Consider the following 22,007-nt stretch of genomic DNA (forward strand, 5'->3'; position numbering starts at 1 on the left):
CATAACAATTTAGGAGCAATTCCATTCCACCAAATTCCATACCAATTAATTATAACAAATAAACTCAATATCTAGTTCAAACAAGGGTATTACATATTTAACTATGCAAGTCAGTTAAGAACAAATTTACAATGACGGCCTACCAAAAGGCCTCCTGCAGGGACGGAGGTCCGGGATTAAAGATAAATATAGGACAAAACACTACAAAAAGAGAGACCTAAGACAACATTTATTACATACATATTTTAAAACGTTATTTAACTTTAATTTTAGCAAGTCAGTTAAGAACAAATTATTTTTTACAATGACGGCCTACCAAAAGGCCTTGTGGAGACGGGGACCTGGGATTAAAATAAATAAATACAATACAGGACAAACACACACATCACAACAAGAGACACAACACTACATAAAGAGATACCCAAGACAACAACATGGTAGCAGAACAAAACATGGTACAAACATTATTGGGCACAGTCAACAGCACAAAGGTCAAGAAGGTAGAGACAACCATACATCACACAAAGCAACCACAACTGTCAGTAAGAGTGTCCATGATTGAGTCTTTGAATGAAGAGATGGAGATAAAACTGTCCAGTTTGAGTGTTTGTTGCAGCTCGTTCCAGCCACTAGCTGCAGCGAACTGAAAAGAGGAGCGACCCAGGGATGTGTGTGCTTTGGGGACCTTTAACAGAATGTGACTGGCAGAACAGGTGTTGTATGTGGAGGATGAGGGCTGCAGTAGATATCTCAGATAGGGGGGAGTGAGGCCTATGAGGGCTGCAGTAGATATCTCAGGTAGGGGGGAGTGAGGCCTATGAGGGCTGCAGTAGATATCTCAGATAGGGGGGAGTGAGGCCTATGAGGGCTGCAGTAGATATCTCAGGTAGGGGGGAGTGAGGCCTATGAGGGCTGCAGTAGATATCTCAGATAGGGGGGAGTGAGGACTAAGAGGGTTTTATAAATAAGCATCAGCCAGTGGGTCTTGCGACGGGTATACAGAGATGACCAGTTCACAGAAGAGTATAGAGTGCAGTGATGTGTCCTATAAGGAGCATTGGTGGTAAATCTGATGACTGAATGGTAAAGAACATCTAGCCGCTCCAGAGCACCTTTACCTGCCGATCTATAAATTACGTCTCCGTAATCTAGCATGGGTAGGATGGTCATCTGAATCAGGGTTAGTTTGGCAGCTGGGGTGAAAGAGGAGCGATTACAATAGAGAAAACCAAGTCTAGATTTAACTTTAGCCTGCAGCTTTGATATGTGCTGAGAGAAGGACAGTGTACTGTACAGCCATACTCCCAAGTACTTGCAGGGAGAAGCATCGGGGATAGTCACATTAGAAGGGAGATGAGGAAATGTTGGACGGGCAAAGAGGCATGGCTGAGTCAAATAGGAATCCTGACTTAATGAAGTGGTGATTAAAGAGCTCAGCCATGTGCTTCTTGTCAGTAACAACCACATCATCAACATTAATGGACATGGACAGCTGTGAGGAGGAGGAGGAGGGTTCATTTTCCAAAACTTCTTAGGGTTAGACCCAGAGAGAGAACTGCTCATTAAAGTAACTAACTTTGGCCTTCCGGATAGCCTGAGTGCACTTATTTCTCATTTGCTTGAACGAATATACCAGTCAGCCTCTGAGTATGCGTGTGCCGAACCTTTTGCCAAATGCAATTCTTGAGGTGGAGAAACTCTGCAAGATCACGGTCGAACCAGGGGCTGAACCTGTTTTTAATTCTCATTTTCTTTAGAGGCGTGTTTGTTAACAATACCAGTGAAAATATCAAAAAAATAAAATTGAAAACACGAATGAAAACATTAATGCTAATGAAAATGGCTAGCTAACTAGCTGGAAACTAAGCTATCAAAACGAAGCCAGTACTTAACAATAGCAAACTAAGCTAGCTAGCGGCTAATATTAGCAAGTTAACACGCTAACCAGCCAACAACACAAAGCTACACATTTAAAAAAAAAATGTTGCCAATGCTGCGACAATTCCTATTTACAGATAGCTGAATGTGTGTACCGTTTCCTGATATTTTTGTCTTCTTTTGTTCCTCGTGCTTCACAATTGTATTCACTTGATCCTGGAGGGCATTGCCCCTGTCGAGTAACCGGAAGCTCCTTGCCTTTTCCCACCGAAGAGTCCGCCGCCGTGGAGAAAAATCACTCATGACGGGTAACGCTCAGGCGTCAAGACCCAACTTCACCCCAACTACGATCTCCGGCCCGGAGGATAACAGCTCTCTGAGACAACTGGATATTAACTTGGCTTAAATCAGTTAATGCTTGCCAGTCCGTTGCCATCTTTTTCAAAACGTCAGCTAGCATGTAGCATAGCCACTGCCAGCACTACCAACTAGCTAGCGCCAGGGGGGGGGCTTAATTTGACAGTGGCTGTCCACAAAAAGAAAGCATTGATAAGTGATGGAGCTAGAAATATGTAGAAGCAGGTGGGATACAAAGGAAAATATTGTGGTGTTCCAACACACACACACACACACACATTTCTTCCTAATAGTTCTAGCTATGCACCTAGAACAAATGATTATCAGAGAGAGACTATGAGCAGTATTCATTTTATAAAACAAAACAAAAGGCATTGATGAATAACTCCTTATGTAACAGTTTAGTTTCTGTCCCTCTCCTCGCCCCTACCTGGGCTCGAACCAGGTACCCTCTGCACACATCAACAGCCACCCTCGAAGCATCGTTACCCATCGCTCCACAAAAGCCACGACCCTTTGCAGAGCAAGGGGAACAACTACTTCAAGGTCTCAGAGCGAGTGACGTCACCGATTGAAATGCTATTAGCGCGTACCACCGCGTCTGCTAAATGACTTAAATGTAATGTAAATGTAACTAAGCTAGCCGTTTCACATCGGTTACACTTATTAAAACCATTGCATTGGTTCACTAGTATTGCTGCCATTGTCAGTGTGAAGTCCTTGTTAAATCAAGATAAAAATAAAACAAATGTAAATTCAATATACAGGTCAAGTGTAATAATGTCTTTTTCCATTTTCAAACCCAGCCTGTACTTGGATTGATGTTATGCCACTCAGCACCTATGTGGTTATAATTCCTCCAATCAGGATTCCCCTCCAATCAGGATTCCCCTCCAATCGCATCTGAGGCTATTATGGAACTCCTGAAGCCTCCTCTTTTTCTTCACGTGGAACCATGTGTTTTAACTAGAAGTCTGCATCAAGGGTGAAGTCACAGTTCATGGTGTTTGACATCACTCCATACCTCTGGTACTCAGCCACGCGCTTCTCAAAGAAGTTTGTTTTCCCTTCCAGTGAGATGGACTCCATGAAGTCGAAGGGGTTTTCTGTCAGATAGACCTGGGATAGAAAGCATTCGTTTGGCTCTTTCCAACTTTATTTTGTCATTGTCAAGCCAAGCATGACAACCTATCAATCCATGAGTTGGAGGCTGGCGCTATGTATACGCTACCTACACACTAAAAATATCAAAATACTATGTTGTAGAGTCAAAATAATAGGGAAAGACTCACCTTGGCCAATCCCAGGTCTTGGAGTAAACGGTCTGCCACAAACTCAATGTACTGCTTCATCAGCACACCATTAATCCCAATCAGATCCACAGGTAAGGCCTCTGTCAGAAACTCCTGAAATGGGAACATGTGTGGTTATGGACACGTTCCAGATTCACGTTAAAAATGTGTGGTTATGGACACGTTCCAGATTCACTGTAAAATGTGTGGTTATGGACACGTTCCAGATTCACGTTAAAAATGTGTGGTTATGGACACGTTCCAGATTCACTGTAAAAATGTGTGGTTATGGACACGTTCCAGATTCACGTTAAAAATGTGTGGTTATGGACACGTTCCAGATTCACTGTAAAATGTGTGGTTATGGACACGTTCCAGATTCACGTTAAAAATGTGTGGTTATGGACACGTTCCAGATTCACGTTAAAATGTGTCATTATGGACACGTTCCAGATTCACGTTAAAATGTGTCATTATGGACACGTTCCAGATTCACGTTAAAATGTGTCATTATGGATATGTTCTAGATCATTGTTAGATAGTAATTGTATCTGTATGATAAAAGGTCTATGAACCAAACCTCACTGTTTTTAATGGATTTACAATTAAGTATATTTTTGTAATGGCGAGAGTAGGGCTGTGACTGTCACCAAATTTTGTCAACCGGTGATTGTCAGGCAAATAACTGTCGGTTTCACGGTAATTGACCGTTAATTAACATAAACACATACAGCATCTCCTGGCTTCCACACAGCCTACAAGCCACTGATGCAGACCTTTGGGAACATCTACAGTTTAAAAATAAATACATTCATATAATATAGCCTACACCTTCACAATAAATCCATGATTTATTTTAGACCGGTCTAAAGAAACATGAAGAAAATGTAGTCTACTTCAGAAGAACAGAATAGTATAAATCAGAATTGTCCTTACATTATGCCCTGATCTGGCTGTGGGCTAGACTAGTTCATTTAGCAGACAAGATTAGCTTAGAATTCCGTGTCATTATTTTATAGTATGTCGAAGACATTTGAACCAAGCTGAATAAAATAGGAAGGACATTTTCTCCAAACGATTTGAGGGAGGGTTCACAAAGAAATAGGTACTCCTATATCTTAATTTAGAGTTATTCACGTAACTTTAGTTGTTCCACAAACATTGGGCTTTATGTTTTATACATTGTACGGCTGCTTTGTTGCGACTCTTAATGATGATTTGAATAAAGTCACTTGAAAAGGCATGAGCTCTACTTTGTATTTTTGCGCAGGCTGTACACACTACATCAGTCACTCGTTCACAATTTGACAAGCACTTGACAATGCATAGAATTTCACGGCTGCATCCCCTTTGTGTGGCCGTAACGCACCCTAAACAAATCCATGCCTTGCTGCCAGTGTGCCCTTCTCCCAGACTGCTGCACACTCCATCACATGGTCAGGTCTTTCTCACAGGCTATCTCAAATCATCAAGGAACCCACCAGGTACAACCCTAAATCCGTAAACATGGGCACCCTAATAGACATTATCCTGACCAACTTGCCCCCCAAATACACATCTGCTGTCTTCAAATCAGGATCTCAGTGATCATTGCCTATATCCGCTATGGGTCCGCGGTCAAACGACCACCCCTCATCACTGTCAAACGCTCCCTAAAACACTTCTGCGAGCAATCCTTTCTAATCGACCTGGCCCGGGTATCCTGGAAGGACATTGACCTCATCCCGTCAGTTGAGGATGCCTGGTCATTCTTTAAAAGTAACTTCCTCACCATTTTAGATAAGCATGCTCCGTTCAAAAAAATGCAGAACTAAGAATAGATACAGCCCTTGGTTCACTCCAGACCTGACTGCCCTCGACCAGCACAAAAACATCCTGTGGCGGACTGCAATAGCATCGAATAGTCCGCGTGATATGCAACTGTTCAGGGAAGTCAGGAACCAATACACGCAGTCAGTCAGGAAAGCAGAGGCCAGCTTTTTCAAGCAGAAAATTGCATCCTGTAGCTCTAACTCCAAAAAGTTCTGGGACACTGTAAAGTCCATGGAGAACAAGAGCACCTCCTCCCAGCTGCCCACTGCACTGAGGCTAGGGAACACGGTCACCACCGACAAATCCATGATAATCGAAAACTTTAACAAGCATTTCTTAACAGCTGGCCATGCCTTCCTCCTGGCTACTCCAACCTCGGCCAACAGCTCCGCCCCCCCGCAGCTACTCGCCCAAGCCTCTCCAGGTTCTCCTTTACCCAAATCCAGATAGCAGATGTTCTGAAAGAGCTGCAAAACCTGGACCCATACAAATCAGCTGGGCCTTCGTAGACATAAGTATCATGACATAAGTATCACAGTTGAAGAATACCTATGATAAAAAATTACAGACCTCTACATGCTTTGTAAGTTGGAAAACCTGCAAAATCGGCAGTGTATCAAATACTTGTTCTCCCCACTGTATATGCCTGTTAGGCTCTACGCCCCTTATAAAGCGGATTAATGTGATTAATTTTAAGTTATTCGGCCACTGTAGTTGTGATACAAACCTTGTAAAAACATATAGGCCTATGGGCTAGGCTACATGAGGTGTACAACTATGATTAGAATAAACAAATGTATTGATTCTTATGCTGGGCATCATACACACGTCATAATATATCATTCACAAGTGATAGGCTAATATTGTCACCCATCAGACTATTGCTGATTTAATCTGGTCTTTAAATATACTAAATATTTGTGAAATTTGTTTTGATTTAGAATGTACCCTTATCATAAGCGCCTGTATCGAAATGGGCAGTGGAAAAATATGTCATCAATGCACTTCAAAATCAAATTTACTGGTCACATACACATATTTAGCAGACGTTATTGTGAGTGTAGTGAAATGCTTGTAAATAGCAAATGGAGAACGCTTTTCCCATCAGGTAAGCTATACTCCTGTTGCAAAGACAAGCCAAGTGCTTCATATTAGGAAAGTTGAGAAATAAATATAGTAGGCCTAGTCTATAGAAGTCTGATGGGATCCTCCTCTTTTTAATAGAGGCCATCACTCTGTTCTCACGCAATTCCATAGCCTATTGAAATGTTGCGCAACATGACCTGATGAGCTCTCACGGAGTGTTTGATTAGGTTAGCATTGATGTCAAAGTGAATAGTGGGACAATAGAGGGCTGAGTACCAGGATGTTAGTAAGTTTGGTAGGCTACTAATGACCATCCGCAGCATCAGAGCTTGGAGAAGCCTAATCACCTAAACGGTCAGGTGGAATTTGACTGCCATCATGACTCTGGTGTGGAGGTAATACGGTCAACAGCACTAGGCGAGAGTCATGCATCTACTTCTGATAGACAGTATTAATTTCACGGACTCACCTGCTCAATGCTGACAGCTTTGGTGATAATGTCCTTCACCCTGTCCTCTGACGGTTTCTTCACTATGTAGCTGTACAACAGACAGGCAAAGTTACAGTGCAGGCCCTGTAGATACAAACACACATTAAAAGATCAATACTCTATAGTGACACTTATATTGGCAGGGAGGTCAATACATTTTAGCTACTTTTCTAATCAAATAACAGCAAAATGTTGAGACTTTACTGGAAAATGTTTGTGCTGCATCAAGATGTATCTTAGACGTCCTGAAAAGAGACTACAACTGGACTGTTCAAACCCAGTCCAAGAGGACCCAAACACTTTGTGTTTATGTTACCTACCGGCTAGTTAATTACACTCACCTGGGAGGTGTACATTACTTCCTGATTAGAAGGGAACAACTAAAAAGAGCCAGTGGAACTGGCTTGGAGGTTCAGAGTTGAAAGGACACAGAGTATCTAACCTCGTCTCTGCTGATGAGCTCGTTGGAGTAGGTGAGCCCGGGCATCAGGCCTCTCTTCTTCAACCAATAAATGGCAGCGAACGACCCTGAGAAGAAGATGCCCTCCACTGCAGCGAACGCTACAATCCGCTCCCCTGTGGAGGAAACATGAAAGAATGGTTTCATAAAAAAATGGCAGCATTAACATTTTTTTGTATAAATAGATAAATAGCAGCGAAGGATGAATTATTAAACGAAGAATGAACGCACAAAATAACTATCCAACGACACATATGAAACATTTCCATGTCCTAGCCATGCATTGGGTGGACACTGTTACTATAGCAATGAGGATCATGTCCTAGCCATGCATTGTCCAGGGTGGACACTGTTACTATAGCAATGAGGACCATGTCCTAGCCATGCATTGTCCAGGGTGGACACTGTTACTATAGCAATGAGGATCATTGTCCAGGGTGGACACTGTTACTATAGCAATGAGGATCATGTCCTAGCCATGCATTGTCCAGGGTGGACACTGTTACTATAGCAATGAGGACCATGTCCTAGCCATGCATTGTCCAGGGTGGACACTGTTACTATAGCAATGAGGATCATGTCCTAGCCATGCATTGTCCAGGGTGGACACTGTTACTATAGCAATGAGGATCATGTCCTAACCATGCATTGTCCAGGGTGGACACTGTTACTATAGCAATGAGGATCATGTCCTAGCCATGCATTGGGTGGACACTGTTACTATAGCAATGAGGACCCTGTCATGCATTGCACTGTTACTATAGCAATGAGGATCGTGTCCTAGTCATGCATTGGGTGGACACTGTTACTATAGCAATGAGGATTGTGTCCTAGTCATGCATTGGGTGGACACTGTTACTATAGCAATGAGGATCGTGTCCTAGTCATGCATTGGGTGGACACTGTTACTATAGCAATGAGGATCATGTCCTAGTCATGCATTGTCCAGGGTGGACACTGTTACTATAGCAATGAGGATCATGTCCTAGCCATGCATTGGGTGGACACTGTTACTATAGCAATGAGGACCATGTCCTAGCCATGCATTGTCCAGGGTGGACACTGTTACTATAGCAATGAGGACCATGTCCTAGCCATGCATTGTCCAGGGTGGACACTGTTACTATAGCAATGAGGACCATGTCCTAGCCATGCATTGTCCAGGGTGGACACTGTTACTATAGCAATGAGGACCATGTCCTAGCCATGCATTGGGTGGACACTGTTACTATAGCAATGAGGATGTTACAGCTGTGAGACTGTTCCTTTTTCAAGAACTCACCGAAAGTGGATTTGGTGTCAGAGATCCACTGGATGGCCCAGTCTGCTTTCCTTCTCACACACGGCATCGTCTGAATGGCATTGAACAGATGCTCCCTGTGCAGACAAGAAGAACAGGTTTAGAACATTTGTGCCTGTAGATCAAAACATGCACCAACCAAATCCTCCTCAAAGTCTGGTATCACCGTTTCACCACAATGATCTCCTCAACTGACAAAATGAGCTTCATATACCACCTGGTGAGGATACCAGGGCCTGTGTTCATAATGCATAACACAGGAGGAGTGGATCAGTGTTGCCTTTGGGATCATAATGAATAAGGTTACATGGACAGGGAAGACCTGATCCTAGATCAGAATGAATAAGGTTACATGGAGAGGGAAGACCTGATCCTAGATCAGAATGAATAAGGTTACATGGACAGGGAAGACCTGATCCTAGATCAGAATGAATAAGGTTACATGGACAGGGAAGACCTGATCCTAGATCAGAATGAATAAGGTTACATGGACAGGGAAGACCTCAGAGTCCCTGATGTAAAGTATTGATGAGCATGCCGTACATCTCATTAGACTATAGTCCCTGATGTAAGTATTGATGAGCATGCCGTAGATCTCATTAGACTATAGTCCCTGAGTCCCTGATGTAAGTATTGATGAGCATGCCGTACATCTCATTAGACTATAGTCACGTACCTCTCCTCAGAGTCCCTGATGTAAAGTATTGATGAGCATGCCGTACATCTCATTAGACTATAGTCCCTGATGTAAGTATTGATGAGCATGCCGTAGATCTCATTAGACTATAGTCACGTACCTCTCCTCAGAGTCCCTGATGTAAGTATTGATGAGCCTCAGAGTCCCTGATCCCTGATGTAAGTATTGATGAGCATGCCGTACATCTCATTAGACTATAGTCACGTACCTCTCCTCAGAGTCCCTGATGTAAAGTATTGATGAGCATGCCGTACATCTCATTAGACTACAGTCCCTGATGTAAGTATTGATGAGCATGCCGTAGATCTCATTAGACTATAGTCCCTGATGTAAAGTATTGATGAGCATGCCGTAGATCTCATTAGACTATAGTCACGTACCTCTCCTCAGAGTCCCTGATGTAAGTATTGATGAGCATGCCGTACATCTCATTAGACTATAGTCACGTACCTCTCCTCAGAGTCCCTGATGTAAGTATTGATGAGCATGCCGTACATCTCATTAGACTATAGTCACGTACCTCTCCTCAGAGTCCCTGATGTAAGTATTGATGAGCATGCCGTACATCTCAGAATGGATGTTCTCTATGAGGATCTGGAACCCATAGAAGGATCGGGCCTCTGGAAGCTGTACCTCCTGACTAAACCTCTGGACCTGTGGGATGGATAACAGTGGGTCGGCAGGGTAGCCTAGTGGTTAGAGTGTAGAGGCGGCAGGGTAGCCTAGTGGTTAGAGTGTAGAGGTGGCAGGGTAGCCTAGTGGTTAGAGTGTAGAGGTGGCAGGGTAGCCTAGTGGTTAGAGTGTAGAGGTGGCAGGGTAGTCTAGTGGTTAGAGTGTAGAGGCGGCAGGTAACCTAGTGGTTAGAGTGTAGAGGTGGCAGGGTAGCCTAGTGGTTAGAGTGTAGAGGCGGCAGGGTAGCCTAGTGGTTAGAGTGTAGAGGTGGCAGGGTAGCCTAGTGGTTAGAGTGTAGGGGTGGCAGGGTAGTCTAGTGGTTAGAGTGTAGAGGCGGCAGGTAACCTAGTGGTTAGAGTGTAGGGGTGGCAGGGTAGTCTAGTGGTTAGAGTGTAGAGGCGGCAGGTAACCTAGTGGTTAGAGTGTAGAGGTGGCAGGGTAGCCTAGTGGTTAGAGTGTAGAGGTGGCAGGGTAGCCTAGTGGTTAGAGTGTAGAGGTGGCAGGGTAGCCTAGTGGTTAGAGTGTGAGGGCGGCAGGGTAGCCTAGTGGTTAGAGTGTAGAGGTGCCAGGGTAGCCTAGTGGTTAGAGTGTAGAGGTGGCAGGGTAGCCTAGTGGTTAGAGTGTGAGGGCGGCAGGGTAGCCTAGTGGTTAGAGTGTAGAGGCGGCAGGGTAGCCTAGTGGTTAGAGTGTAGGGGTGGCAGGGTAGTCTAGTGGTTAGAGTGTAGAGGCGGCAGGGTAGCCTAGTGGTTAGAGTGTAGAGGTGGCAGGGTAGCCTAGTGGTTAGAGCGTAGAGGCGGCAGGGTAGCCTAGTGGTTAGAGTGTAGAGGCGGCAGGGTAGTCTAGTGGTTAGAGTGTAGAGGCGGCAGGGTAGTCTAGTGGTTAGAGTGTAGAGGCGGCAGGGTAGCCTAGTGGTTAGAGTGTAGAGGTGGCAGGGTAGTCTAGTGGTTAGAGTGTAGAGGTGGCAGGGTAGTCTAGTGGTTAGAGTGTAGAGGCGGCAGGGTAGCCTAGTGGTTAGAGTGTAGAGGTGGCAGGGTAGCCTAGTGGTTAGAGTGTAGAGGCGGCAGGGTAGCCTAGTGGTTAGAGTGTAGAGGAGGCAGGGTAGCCTAGTGGTTAGAGTGTAGAGGCGGCAGGGTAGCCGAGTGGTTAGAGTGTAGAGGTGGCAGGGTAGCCTAGTGGTTAGAGTGTAGAGGTGGCAGGGTAGCCTAGTGGTTAGAGTGTAGAGGGGGCAGGGTAGCCTAGTGGTTAGAGTGTAGAGGCGGCAGGGTAGCCTAGTGGTTAGAGTGTAGAGGCGGCAGGGTGGCCTAGTGGTTAGAGTGTAGAGGTGGCAGGGTAGTCTAGTGGTTAGAGCGTAGAGGTGGCAGGGTAGTCTAGTGGTTAGAGTGTAGAGGCGGCAGGGTAGCCTAGTGGTTAGAGCGTAGAGGTGGCAGGGTAGTCTAGTGGTTAGAGTGTAGAGGCGGCAGGGTAGCCTAGTGGTTAGAGTGTAGAGGCGGCAGGGTAGCCTAGTGGTTAGGATGTAGAGGTGGCAGGTAGCCTAGTGGTTAGAGTGTAGGGGTGGCAGGGTAGTCTAGTGGTTAGAGTGTAGAGGCGGCAGGGTAGCCTAGTGGTTAGAGTGTAGAGGCGGCAGGGTAGCCTAGTGGTTAGGATGTAGAGGTGGCAGGTAGCCTAGTGGTTAGAGTGTAGGGGTGGCAGGGTAGTCTAGTGGTTAGAGTGTAGAGACGGCAGGTAGCCTAGTGGTTAGAGCGTAGAGGTGGCAGGGTAGCCTAGTGGTTAGAGTGTAGAGGTGGCAGGTAGCCTAGTGGTTAGAGTGTAGGGGTGGCAGGGTAGTCTAGTGGTTAGAGTGTAGAGACGGCAGGTAGCCTAGTGGTTAGAGCGTAGAGGTGGCAGGGTAGCCTAGTGGTTAGAGTGTAGAGGCGGCAGGGTAGCCTAGTGGTTAGAGCGTAGAGGTGGCAGGGTAGCCTAGTGGTTAGAGTGTAGAGGTGGCAGGTAGCCTAGTGGTTAGAGTGTAGGGGTGGCAGGGTAGTCTAGTGGTTAGAGTGTAGAGACGGCAGGTAGCCTAGTGGTTAGAGTGTAGGGGTGGCAGGGTAGTCTAGTGGTTAGAGTGTAGAGGCGGCAGGGTAGCCTAGTGGTTAGAGTGTAGAGGCGGCAGGGTATTCTAGTGGTTAGAGTGTAGAGACGGCAGGTAGCCTAGTGGTTAGAGTGTAGGGGTGGCAGGGTAGTCTAGTGGTTAGAGTGTAGAGACGGCAGGTAGCCTAGTGGTTAGAGTGTAGAGGTGGCAGGTAGCCTAGTGGTTAGAGTGTAGAGGTGGCAGGGTAGCCTAGTGGTTAGAGTGTAGAGGTGGCAGGTAGCCTAGTGGTTAGAGGGTAGAGGTGGCAGGGTAGCCTAGTGGTTAGAGTGTAGAGGTGGCCCTAGTGGTTAGAGTGTAGGGACCTAGGGTAGCCCCTGGTTAGAGTGTAGGGGTGGCAGGTAGCCTAGTGGTTAGAGGTTGGCAGGGTAGCCTAGTGGTTAGAGTGTAGAGGTGGCAGGTAGCCTAGTGGTTAGAGTGTAGGGGTGGCAGGGTAGCCTAGTGGTTAGAGTGTAGGGGTGGCAGGTAGCCTAGTGGTTAGAGTGTAGGGGTGGCAGGGTAGCCTAGTGGTTAGAGTGTAGGGGTGGCAGGGTAGCCTAGTGGTTAGAGTGTAGGGGTGGCAGGGTAGCCTAGTGGTTAGAGTGTAGGGGTGGCAGGGTAGTCTAGTGGTTAGAGCGTTGGATTAGTAACCGAAAGGTTGCAAGATCAAGGAAAAAAATCTGTCGTTCTGCCACTGAACAGGCAGTTAACCCACTGTTGCTAGGCCGTCATTGAAATTAAAAATGTGTTCTTAACTGACTTGCCTAGTTAAATAAAGGATAAAAGGATGAAGGATGAATATGCTGGGGTGAGAATACAGTATAATACAGTATAATACAGTACTACTGTATAGCTACATCAACAACAAATAGGCTGGGGTGAGAATACAGTATAATACAGTATAATACAGTACTACTGTATAGCTACATCCATGATCTAGAACAAAACTTATGGGGCAGTTTCCCAGACACAGTTTCCTGGACGTCGAGTCCTGGACCAAAGCCGCTCAGTGGAGAATCTCCATTGGTTCCTAACCCCCTACAGACCAGGGTTCCCAACCCCCTACAGACCAGGGTTCCCTACCCCCTACAGACCAGGGTTCCCTACCCCCTACAGACCAGGGTTCCCTACCCCCTACAGACCAGGGTTCCCTACCCCCTACAGACCAGGGTTCCCTACCCCCTACAGACCAGGGTTCCCAACCCCCTACAGACCAGGGTTCCCAACGCCCTACAGACCAGGGTTCCCAACGCCCTACAGACCAGGGTTCCCAACGCCCTACAGACCAGGGTTCCCAACGCCCTACAGACCAGGGTTCCCAACGCCCTACAGACCAGGGTTCCCAACGCCCTACAGACCAGGGTTCCCAACGCCCTACAGACCAGGGTTCCCAACGCCCTACAGACCAGGGTTCCCAACGCCCTACAGACCAGGGTTCCCAACGCCCTACAGACCAGGGTTCCCACCACAGACCAGGGTTCCTAACCCCCAGGGTTCAGACCAGGGTTCCCAACCCCTACAGACCAGGGTTCCCAACCCCCTACAGACCAGGGTTCCCAACGCCCCTACAGACCAGGGTTCCTAACCCCTACAGACCAGGGTTCCTAACCCCTACAGACCAGGGTTCCCCCCCCTACAGACCAGGGTTCCTAACCCCTACAGACCAGGGTTCCTAAAGCCCCTACAGACCAGGGTTCCTAAAGCCCCTAGACCAGGGTTCCTAACCCCCTACAGACCAGGGTTCCTAACCCCCTACAGACCAGGGTTCCTAACCCCCTACAGACCAGGGTTCCTAACCCCCTACAGACCAGGGTTCCTAACCCCCTACAGACCAGGGTTCCTAACCCCTACAGACCAGGGTTCCTAACCCCCTACAGACCAGGGTTCCTAACCCCCTACAGACCAGGGTTCCTAACCCCCTACAGACCAGGGTTCCTAACCCCTACAGACCAGGGTTCCTAACCCCCTACAGACCAGGTTCCTAACCCCTACAGACCAGGGTTCCTAACCCCCTACAGACCAGGGTTCCTAACCCCTTACAGACCAGGGTTCCTAACCCCCTACAGACCAGGACCAGGGTTCCTAACCCCCTACAGACCAGGGTTCCTAACGCCCTACAGACCAGGGTTCCTAACGCCCTACAGACCAGGGTTCCTAACCCTCTACAGACCAGGACCAGGGTTCCTAACCCTCTACAGACCAGGACCAGGGTTCCTAACCCCCTACAGACCAGGGTTCCTAACCCCCTACAGACCAGGGTTCCTAACCCCCTACAGACCAGGGTTCCTAACCCCCTACAGACCAGGGTTCCTAACCCCCTACAGACCAGGGTTCCTAACGCCCTACAGACCAGGGTTCCTAAGAGAGGGACTCACAAGGTTCTCGTTGACGATGCCGTCGCTGGCAGCGAAGAAAGCTAAGATGTGAGAGATGAAGTGTTTCTCATCAGGCTTCAAGTTGTCCCAGTGTGCCAGGTCCTTCGATAGATCCACCTGCAGCACAGACGGTTGGTTACAAACAGTTCCACACATCGACCACCTCCTAACCACACGTCGACCACCTCCTAACCACACGCCGACCACCTCCTAACCACACGCCGACCACCTCCTAACCACACGCCGACCACCTCCTAACCACACGCCGACCACCTCCTAACCACACGCCCTACCACCTCCTAACCACACATCCGACCACCTCCTAACCACACATCGACCACCTCCTAACCACACATCGACCACCTCCTAACCACACACCGACCACCTCCTAACCACACATCGACCACCTCCTAACCACACGCCGACCACCTCCTAACCACACACCGACCACCTCCTAACCACACACCGACCACCTCCTAACCACACGCCGACCACCTCCTAACCACACGCCGACCACCTCCTAACCACACGTCGACCACCTCCTAACCACACACCGACCACCTCCTAACCACACACCGACCACCTCCTAACCACCTCCTAACCACACATCGACCACCTCCTAACCACACATCGACCACCTCCTAACCACACATCGACCACCTCCTAACCACACATCGACCACCTCCTAACCACACACCGACCACCTCCTAACCACACACCGACCACCTCCTAACCACACACCGACCACCTCCTAACCACACACCGACCACCTCCTAACCACACATCGACCACCTCCTAACCACACATCGACCACCTCCTAACCACACACCGACCACCTCCTAACCACCTCCTAACCACACACCGACCACCTCCTAACCACACACCAACCACCTCCTAACCACACACCGACCACCTCCTAACCACCTCCTAACCACACACCGACCACCTCCTAACCACACACCGACCACCTCCTAACCACCTCCTAACCACACACCGACCACCTCCTAACCACCTCCTAACCACACATCGACCACCTCCTAACCACACATCGACCACCTCCTAACCACACACCGACCACCTCCTAACCACCTCCTAACCACACGCCGACCACCTCCTAACCACACGCCTACCACCTCCTAACCACACGCCGACCACCTCCTAACCACACATCGACCACCTCCTAACCACACGCCGACCACCTCCTAACCACACGCCGACCACCTCCTAACCACACGCCGACCACCTCCTAACCACACGCCGACCACCTCCTAACCACACGCCGACCACCTCCTAACCACACGCCGACCACCTCCTAACCACACGCCGACCACCTCCTAACCACACGCCGACCACCTCCTAACCACACACCGACCACCGACCACCTCCTAACCACCTCCTAACCACACATCAACCACCTCCTAACCACACACGACCACCTCCTAACCACACATCGACCACCTCCTAACCACACACCGACCACCTCCTAACCACACGCCGACCACCTCCTAACCACACGCCGACCACCTCCTAACCACACACCGACCACCTCCTAACCACCTCCTAACCACACATCGACCACCTCCTAACCACACACCGACCACCTCCTAACCACACATCGACCACCTCCTAACCACACACCGACCACCTCCTAACCACACACCGACCACCTCCTAACCACACATCGACCACCTCCTAACCACACATCGACCACCTCCTAACCACACATCGACCACCTCCTAACCACACACCGACCACCTCCTAACCACACACCGACCACCTCCTAACCACACACCGACCACCTCCTAACCACACACCGACCACCTCCCAACCACACACCGACCACCTCCCAACCACACACCGACCACCTCCTAACCACACACCGACCACCTCCTAACCACACACCGACCACCTCCTAACCACACACCGACCACCTCCTAACCACACACCGACCACCTCCTAACCACACACCGACCACCTCCTAACCACACACCGACCACCTCCTAACCACACACCGACCACCTCCTAACCACACACCGACCACCTCCTAACCACACACCGACCACCTCCTAACCACACATCGACCACCTCCTAACCACCATCGACCACCTCCTAACCACACATCGACCACCTCCTAACCACACATCGACCACCTCCTAACCACACATCAACCACCTCCTAACCACACATCAACCACCTCCTAACCACACATCAACCACCTCCTAACCACACATCAACCACCTCCTAACCACACATCAACCACCTCCTAACCACACATCAACCACCTACATTAAACCGTGCTTTGTTTTTAAGTGAGTGAGACTTTGTGTGTTGTATGTAGCATATTGCCTCGCTCTCCTGACATCAGGCTTTACAAACCACACATCAATCTAGCAAGCGACAGCCTTCAGTTTTCACACATTCAAAATGAGGGAGTATTGTTTCATGTATTCTGACGACTGTCTTGCTCTTTCCAGGGAATAGGCAGCATTTGGAATTCAAGTTAATTAGCCCCCACCTCTTCCACTGTCCAGAAGGAGGCCTGGGCCTGTTTGTACATCCTCCAGATGTCAGGGTACTGGATTGGGAAGATGACAAAACGCCTGGGGTTGTCTCTAAGCAAGGGCTCATCCTCTGTGCAGTGCTGCTGGTCTGTGTCTTTGTGGCTGTTCTGTATGAAGACAATTGAAGACCACAGCGTCTTCACCTTACAGCATACAGTCACCTACACATCAACTGAAATGTATTTGATAGCCTTTTAGAATGTTAGGCGTATCAGAGCTACAGATAGCAAAGAAAGGCACCTTCTGTTGTGTTACCACTGGTTGGAGAATATTGAAGGTTGTACATTAGTACAAAGTCACTGAAACAGCTGATCTAGCCAGTGGTGTAGGTCTGTTTTAGGTGAGGTAGTGCAAAAAAAAACAAAAAAAAAACATAAATGACATCATTTCCTGAAAGTTTGTACTGACAGACGTAGCCAATTTAATAGCCCATCATTCTAGAATATGCATAGAAAAAATGAGTGCTCCAATTACAACATCTACCTATGGCCACACAGGCTATTGTCTAAACCCTAGTTAAATAAAGGTTCAAGATAAATAAAGAAAAAGTTATATTTTGAATTCCCTCAAACACCAACTTTGGCATACGTATTTTAAAAATAGGTTATCATCACTGTCAATGGTGAATGATAATTCTTCATGTTTTACCATTCAGACTGCATCTCCATGTGTTGCTCTGGGCCAGTCACGTGATGCTCTGGGCCAGTCACGTGATGCTCTGGGCCAGTCACGTGTGCTCTGGGCCAGTCACGTGTTGCTCTGGGCCAGTCACGTGATGCTCTGGGCCAGTCACGTGTTGCTCTGGGCCAGTCACGTGTTGCTCTGGGCCAGTCACGTGTTGCTCTGGGCCAGTCACGTGATGCTCTGGGCCAGTCACGTGTTGCTCTGGGCCAGTCATGTGATCTCAATTAGTTTCATGGTCATTTAGATATTTGTGAATTACTGTTTGGTGAGTGAATTAAAGCAGATGCTGTTAAACTATTAGCCTTTCTGTATTTAGTTTCAGAGTATATATCCTCTCTAGCGGTGAGCGCTGTTGAGTTCTGCCGCATTCTACATTTTGACTATTCGGCTTCAGCTAACCATCTTAAAATCTCATTGAAATTAGGTGTTGGTGTAACAGTAACGTTACAGGCTATGCTATTATATTAGGCTCTGTTATGCAAAATGAAAATGAATCATTATGTGATCTTGAGAAACATTAATTCAGTTTTGATCTAACGTTACTAAAGAGCACCATGGTGAGAAGTGATCATCCCCTATTTGTAATGATAAGTGATGAGTAGGACTATTAGACAGAACTTGTTTATTTGAAGCGAAAGGACTAAAAAGGTCATTTTAAGCAAAAGATGCTGAAAGGGCAGTCCCAGGATGATGTTATTTAAAGAAGTTGAACCAAATTGTGGTGCTGAATGATAGCTCTGCCATTCGGGCCAGTTCAGGAACAAACAACAATAGTTTAGAGTCTAATTGGCCTACGACTACATGGTATACTGGGGCTATTTGTAGGCTGTACTCTAATTGGCCTACATGGTATACTGGGGCTATTTGTAGGCTGTACTCTAATTGGCCTATGACTACATGGTATACTGGGGCTATTTGTAGGCTGTACTCTAATTGGCCTATGACTATATGGTATACTGGGGCTATTTGTAGGCTGTACTCTAATTGGCCTACATGGTATACTGGGGCTATTTGTAGGCTGTACTCTAATTGGCCTATGACTATATGGTATACTGGGGCTATTTGTAGGCTGTACTCTAATTGGCCTACATGGTATACTGGGGCTATTTGTAGGCTGTACTCTAATTGGCCTACATGGTATACTGGGGCTATTTGTAGGCTATACTCTAATTGGCCTACATGGTATACTGGGGCTATTTGTAGGCTGTACTCTAATTGGCCTACATGGTATACTGGGGCTATTTGTAGGCTGTACTCTAATTGGCCTACATGGTATACTGGGGCTATTTGTAGGCTATAGACTAATGTAAACACAGTACCAGTCAAGAGTGGACACACCTACTCATTCAGGGGTTTTCTTATTTTTTAAAACTATTTTCTACATTGTAAAATAATAGTGAAGACATAAACTATGAAATAACACATATGGAATCATGTAGTAACCAAAAACAAGTGTTAAAAAAAATAAAATCTAAATATATTATATGAGATTCTTCAAAGTGGCGTTGATGACAGCTTTGCACACTCCTGGAATTCTCTCAACCAGTTTATACCCAACCGTTTTCCCAGTCAGAGCTTGTTAATTCCCGACTTCCCAGTTAATTAACTTGACTTCAATGAGTTCAAGACTTTGCAGTTCTGAGGTAACAGTTGTTTTGAGAGGAGCACAAATCATGCTTTATTGACAGCATGGCCAATGTTGAACGTTTATCATTTTAAATTTGGGAACAAAAGAGACCCTTAATCCCAGATGTGGGACCACACAGCCACTGATTCCTTCCAAACCACTCATTGTTGAATTTGTGATTTCCAACTTGTTGTGTAATGTTTATGTCCAATAGCCGATGAGCACCGATACGTTTTATCAATAATGTCTCTTCATATGACAAGGATTCAAAAGTTTTTGTCAGTAGATTGTCGACTTGATTCATGATGATGACTGCCAGCTAAGATTTTGAAAGTAAGATGTTGACATGATCAGTCCAATCAAAGCTACTGAACATATAATGTGATTTGACATAATTGTATCTGTGGCCAATGACCTTAAGCCTTCTTGGATGGGCACTTCTAATGTAACTCTATTGCCGCACCCAAGGGGCTATAATCTCTACCCTTAGACTTGGCGGTGACGTAGAGTGTCCCCGTGAGTGACAGAACACTGAGCCAATCATGGCGCAACGCTCCTTATTTTCTGCTGGCTTGCCCCATCACTACAGAAAGCACTGAGCTGGGCTGAAACACCTGCATTTTGGAGCTGACGAAATCAAGAAAATAACATTTAAAAAAGAGACCATGATTGTATGCAGCTTCATTAAGTCAGTGATTATAAATAAATAAATATATATATATACATACATTGTTTACAAACTGATATGTGACACGTTTGATGACAAAATAACACGCAAAACAGGCAAGCCTTTTTTTGCAAAAAATGTGGGGCTCTTCACCTGCCCTGAATGACTGGTCGCCACTGGTCCTAGAGGCAAAATGGTGTCGCCTTAATAACCAAGTGGTCACATAATTCTGGGTTACACTGCACAAGAGGGGTCTGTGGAGTTTTACGAACATCCTCAAGGAAGACACACACATGTTTTTCCAAAGGTCTGATCGGCTGAAGTAGTCAGTGGCACCCGCAGTGCACACAGCTAGGCTAATAGTTCATCATTCTCGCCACTGCCAGAGAGAAGACGGGGAAGAACCACCATTTATTTATCTACCTCTAGGCTGCTATACATATTTATTTGGATTGGCATTCTATCGTTTCATATAATTGTAGTGCTAATTAAATATCATTTATTTAGAATGTATCTGAATTAATTTTGCAGAAATAGTTTGACCAGCTCCATGTATTCTCGTCAAATAGAAACTAGTGAGGGTACCCGCTGCACGGTGCTCCGGCAGCAACCCCATACACCATTTTTTGTTTCATAACGTCGGTGAAAACACATGTACGACAATGCAGTTCTTACATAAAATAGCAGCAACATTATATTTGACATGAATAAATAAGTTGTTTGCTATTATACATGTGCATCTTGGTAACATGCTCTTTGTGATAGCAGTAATTTCTCGACCACATTTAAATTTAGATCAACAATCAATGCAGCAATATCGCAGCAATGTATCACGGTCGTTCGCAAAGGTGCCTCTGCCCTGAATGTTTTGGTTGTTCCATACTGTTTAACGGACTAAACTACATACATCTCAGCTCTCAGTTGTTGATACGTTGAGGCAGTGGTCTTTGTTTATAGGTTACACAAGCTCACACACTAGGCAATTTAAAGTGGCATAGTAATAACGTTACAACTATACACAATGGGGGAAAAAAAAGGCATTTCGACAGGTTTACATTATTGTTACCTGGTAATCCTTGGACTCTGTGCGTACATTGGTTAGATTTGAGCAGTCCATTTCGTGAACAAGCAACACTCAAGCAGCGAAGTCGCTCCTGCTAGTGTTCACCTTGTTGTCTTTGGTCTGGTCACAGCGTTTCTAAACCGAGAGGCGAAATATCGCGAGAAGTGCCGGGAACGTAGGCGCAACATCGCGAGAAGTGAGGGAACGTAGGCGCAACAGACCAGGCCGGGGTTTAGGGTTCCACAAGTCAGTGAGAGATGTTACATGATTGTCTTTAGATCTCCATTTTCTCAAAATCTAAAGGCACAACCTGGATTAGAGCCAGTGTCTTAAGTAGTTGAACATGTTACTACTCCAACCTCGTGAAAGTGACAAACGGACACGTTTTCATTTTCGTAAAAAACAACTTTGATTTAACGCACAATTCGACCAAGATAATAGAGGAAATATGCAAGAAATAAATGGCGAAACTCTGCCGGCAGACGTCGACCCATCGCGTTCCCGTTGTCATGCTGCATCAAACGGCTGCTAAACTAATCGAGAAACATCTATTTTCCTCGATAGTATGCAATGACACTATTTCAAAACTATCCGATATTACAGAGAACATGTTAATTATCTCGGAAAATGTGTAATGTTGTACTTCTTGTTCACGTAATTCATGCTAATGTTGGGTTTTTAAGATATAATTGACTCTAATTCATTCCTTGAAGGAGTGATCTCCTTGGCCCAGAATCGCCAAGAACGCTAAACGCGGCCCATTGACGACGCATGGGCAACGCACACAACGGGCGTTACAATGTCAATGAAGTTTACCATCTCCTCAAAATAATCTCTACGTTAGACCCGGTGACGTGTTTCTGCGCATGCGTTTAGCTAGCCAAC

General features: G+C 46.6%; 1 protein-coding gene across 3 annotated transcripts; it reads right to left on the reverse strand.

Annotated features, from left to right (window-relative positions):
• Positions 1–210: 210 nt before the first annotated feature.
• On the reverse strand, positions 211–21,268 carry rrm2b (ribonucleotide reductase M2 b). Of its 3 annotated transcripts, XM_065020103.1 has the most exons (9): positions 21,126–21,268; positions 17,036–17,188; positions 14,521–14,637; positions 9,893–10,026; positions 8,658–8,752; positions 7,358–7,491; positions 6,895–6,999; positions 3,528–3,641; positions 211–3,354 (listed from the first exon to the last, which is right to left on the reverse strand). In XM_065020103.1, exons 1-9 carry the CDS (start codon positions 21,174–21,176, stop codon positions 3,202–3,204), a joined length of 1,056 nt encoding a protein of 351 aa, XP_064876175.1. In that variant the 5' UTR covers positions 21,177–21,268; the 3' UTR covers positions 211–3,201. The 3 variants fall into 3 exon arrangements, with proteins under 3 accessions (XP_064876175.1, XP_064876177.1, XP_064876176.1); XM_065020105.1 differs by lacking the exon at positions 17,036–17,188; XM_065020104.1 differs by lacking the exon at positions 14,521–14,637.
• Between the last annotated feature and the right edge of the window lie 739 nt (positions 21,269–22,007).

Source organism: Oncorhynchus nerka, linkage group LG7 (genome assembly GCF_034236695.1).
Source record: "Oncorhynchus nerka isolate Pitt River linkage group LG7, Oner_Uvic_2.0, whole genome shotgun sequence".
Classification (NCBI taxonomy): Eukaryota; Metazoa; Chordata; class Actinopteri; order Salmoniformes; family Salmonidae; genus Oncorhynchus; species Oncorhynchus nerka.

What these genes read in the sequence shown, in the direction of transcription:
- rrm2b (XM_065020103.1), bottom strand. Translation starts at nt 21,176, where the DNA reads ATGGACTGCTCAAATCTAACCAATGTACGCACAGAGTCCAAGGATTAC. An exon ending in TGACACCAAATCCACTTTCG is followed by an intron (nt 7,492 to 8,657) that starts GTGAGTTCTTGA and finishes TTTCCTCCACAG; the next exon opens with GGGAGCGGATTGTAGCGTTC. An exon ending in AAGACCTGGGATTGGCCAAG is followed by an intron (nt 3,355 to 3,527) that starts GTGAGTCTTTCC and finishes TTTCTATCCCAG; the next exon opens with GTCTATCTGACAGAAAACCC.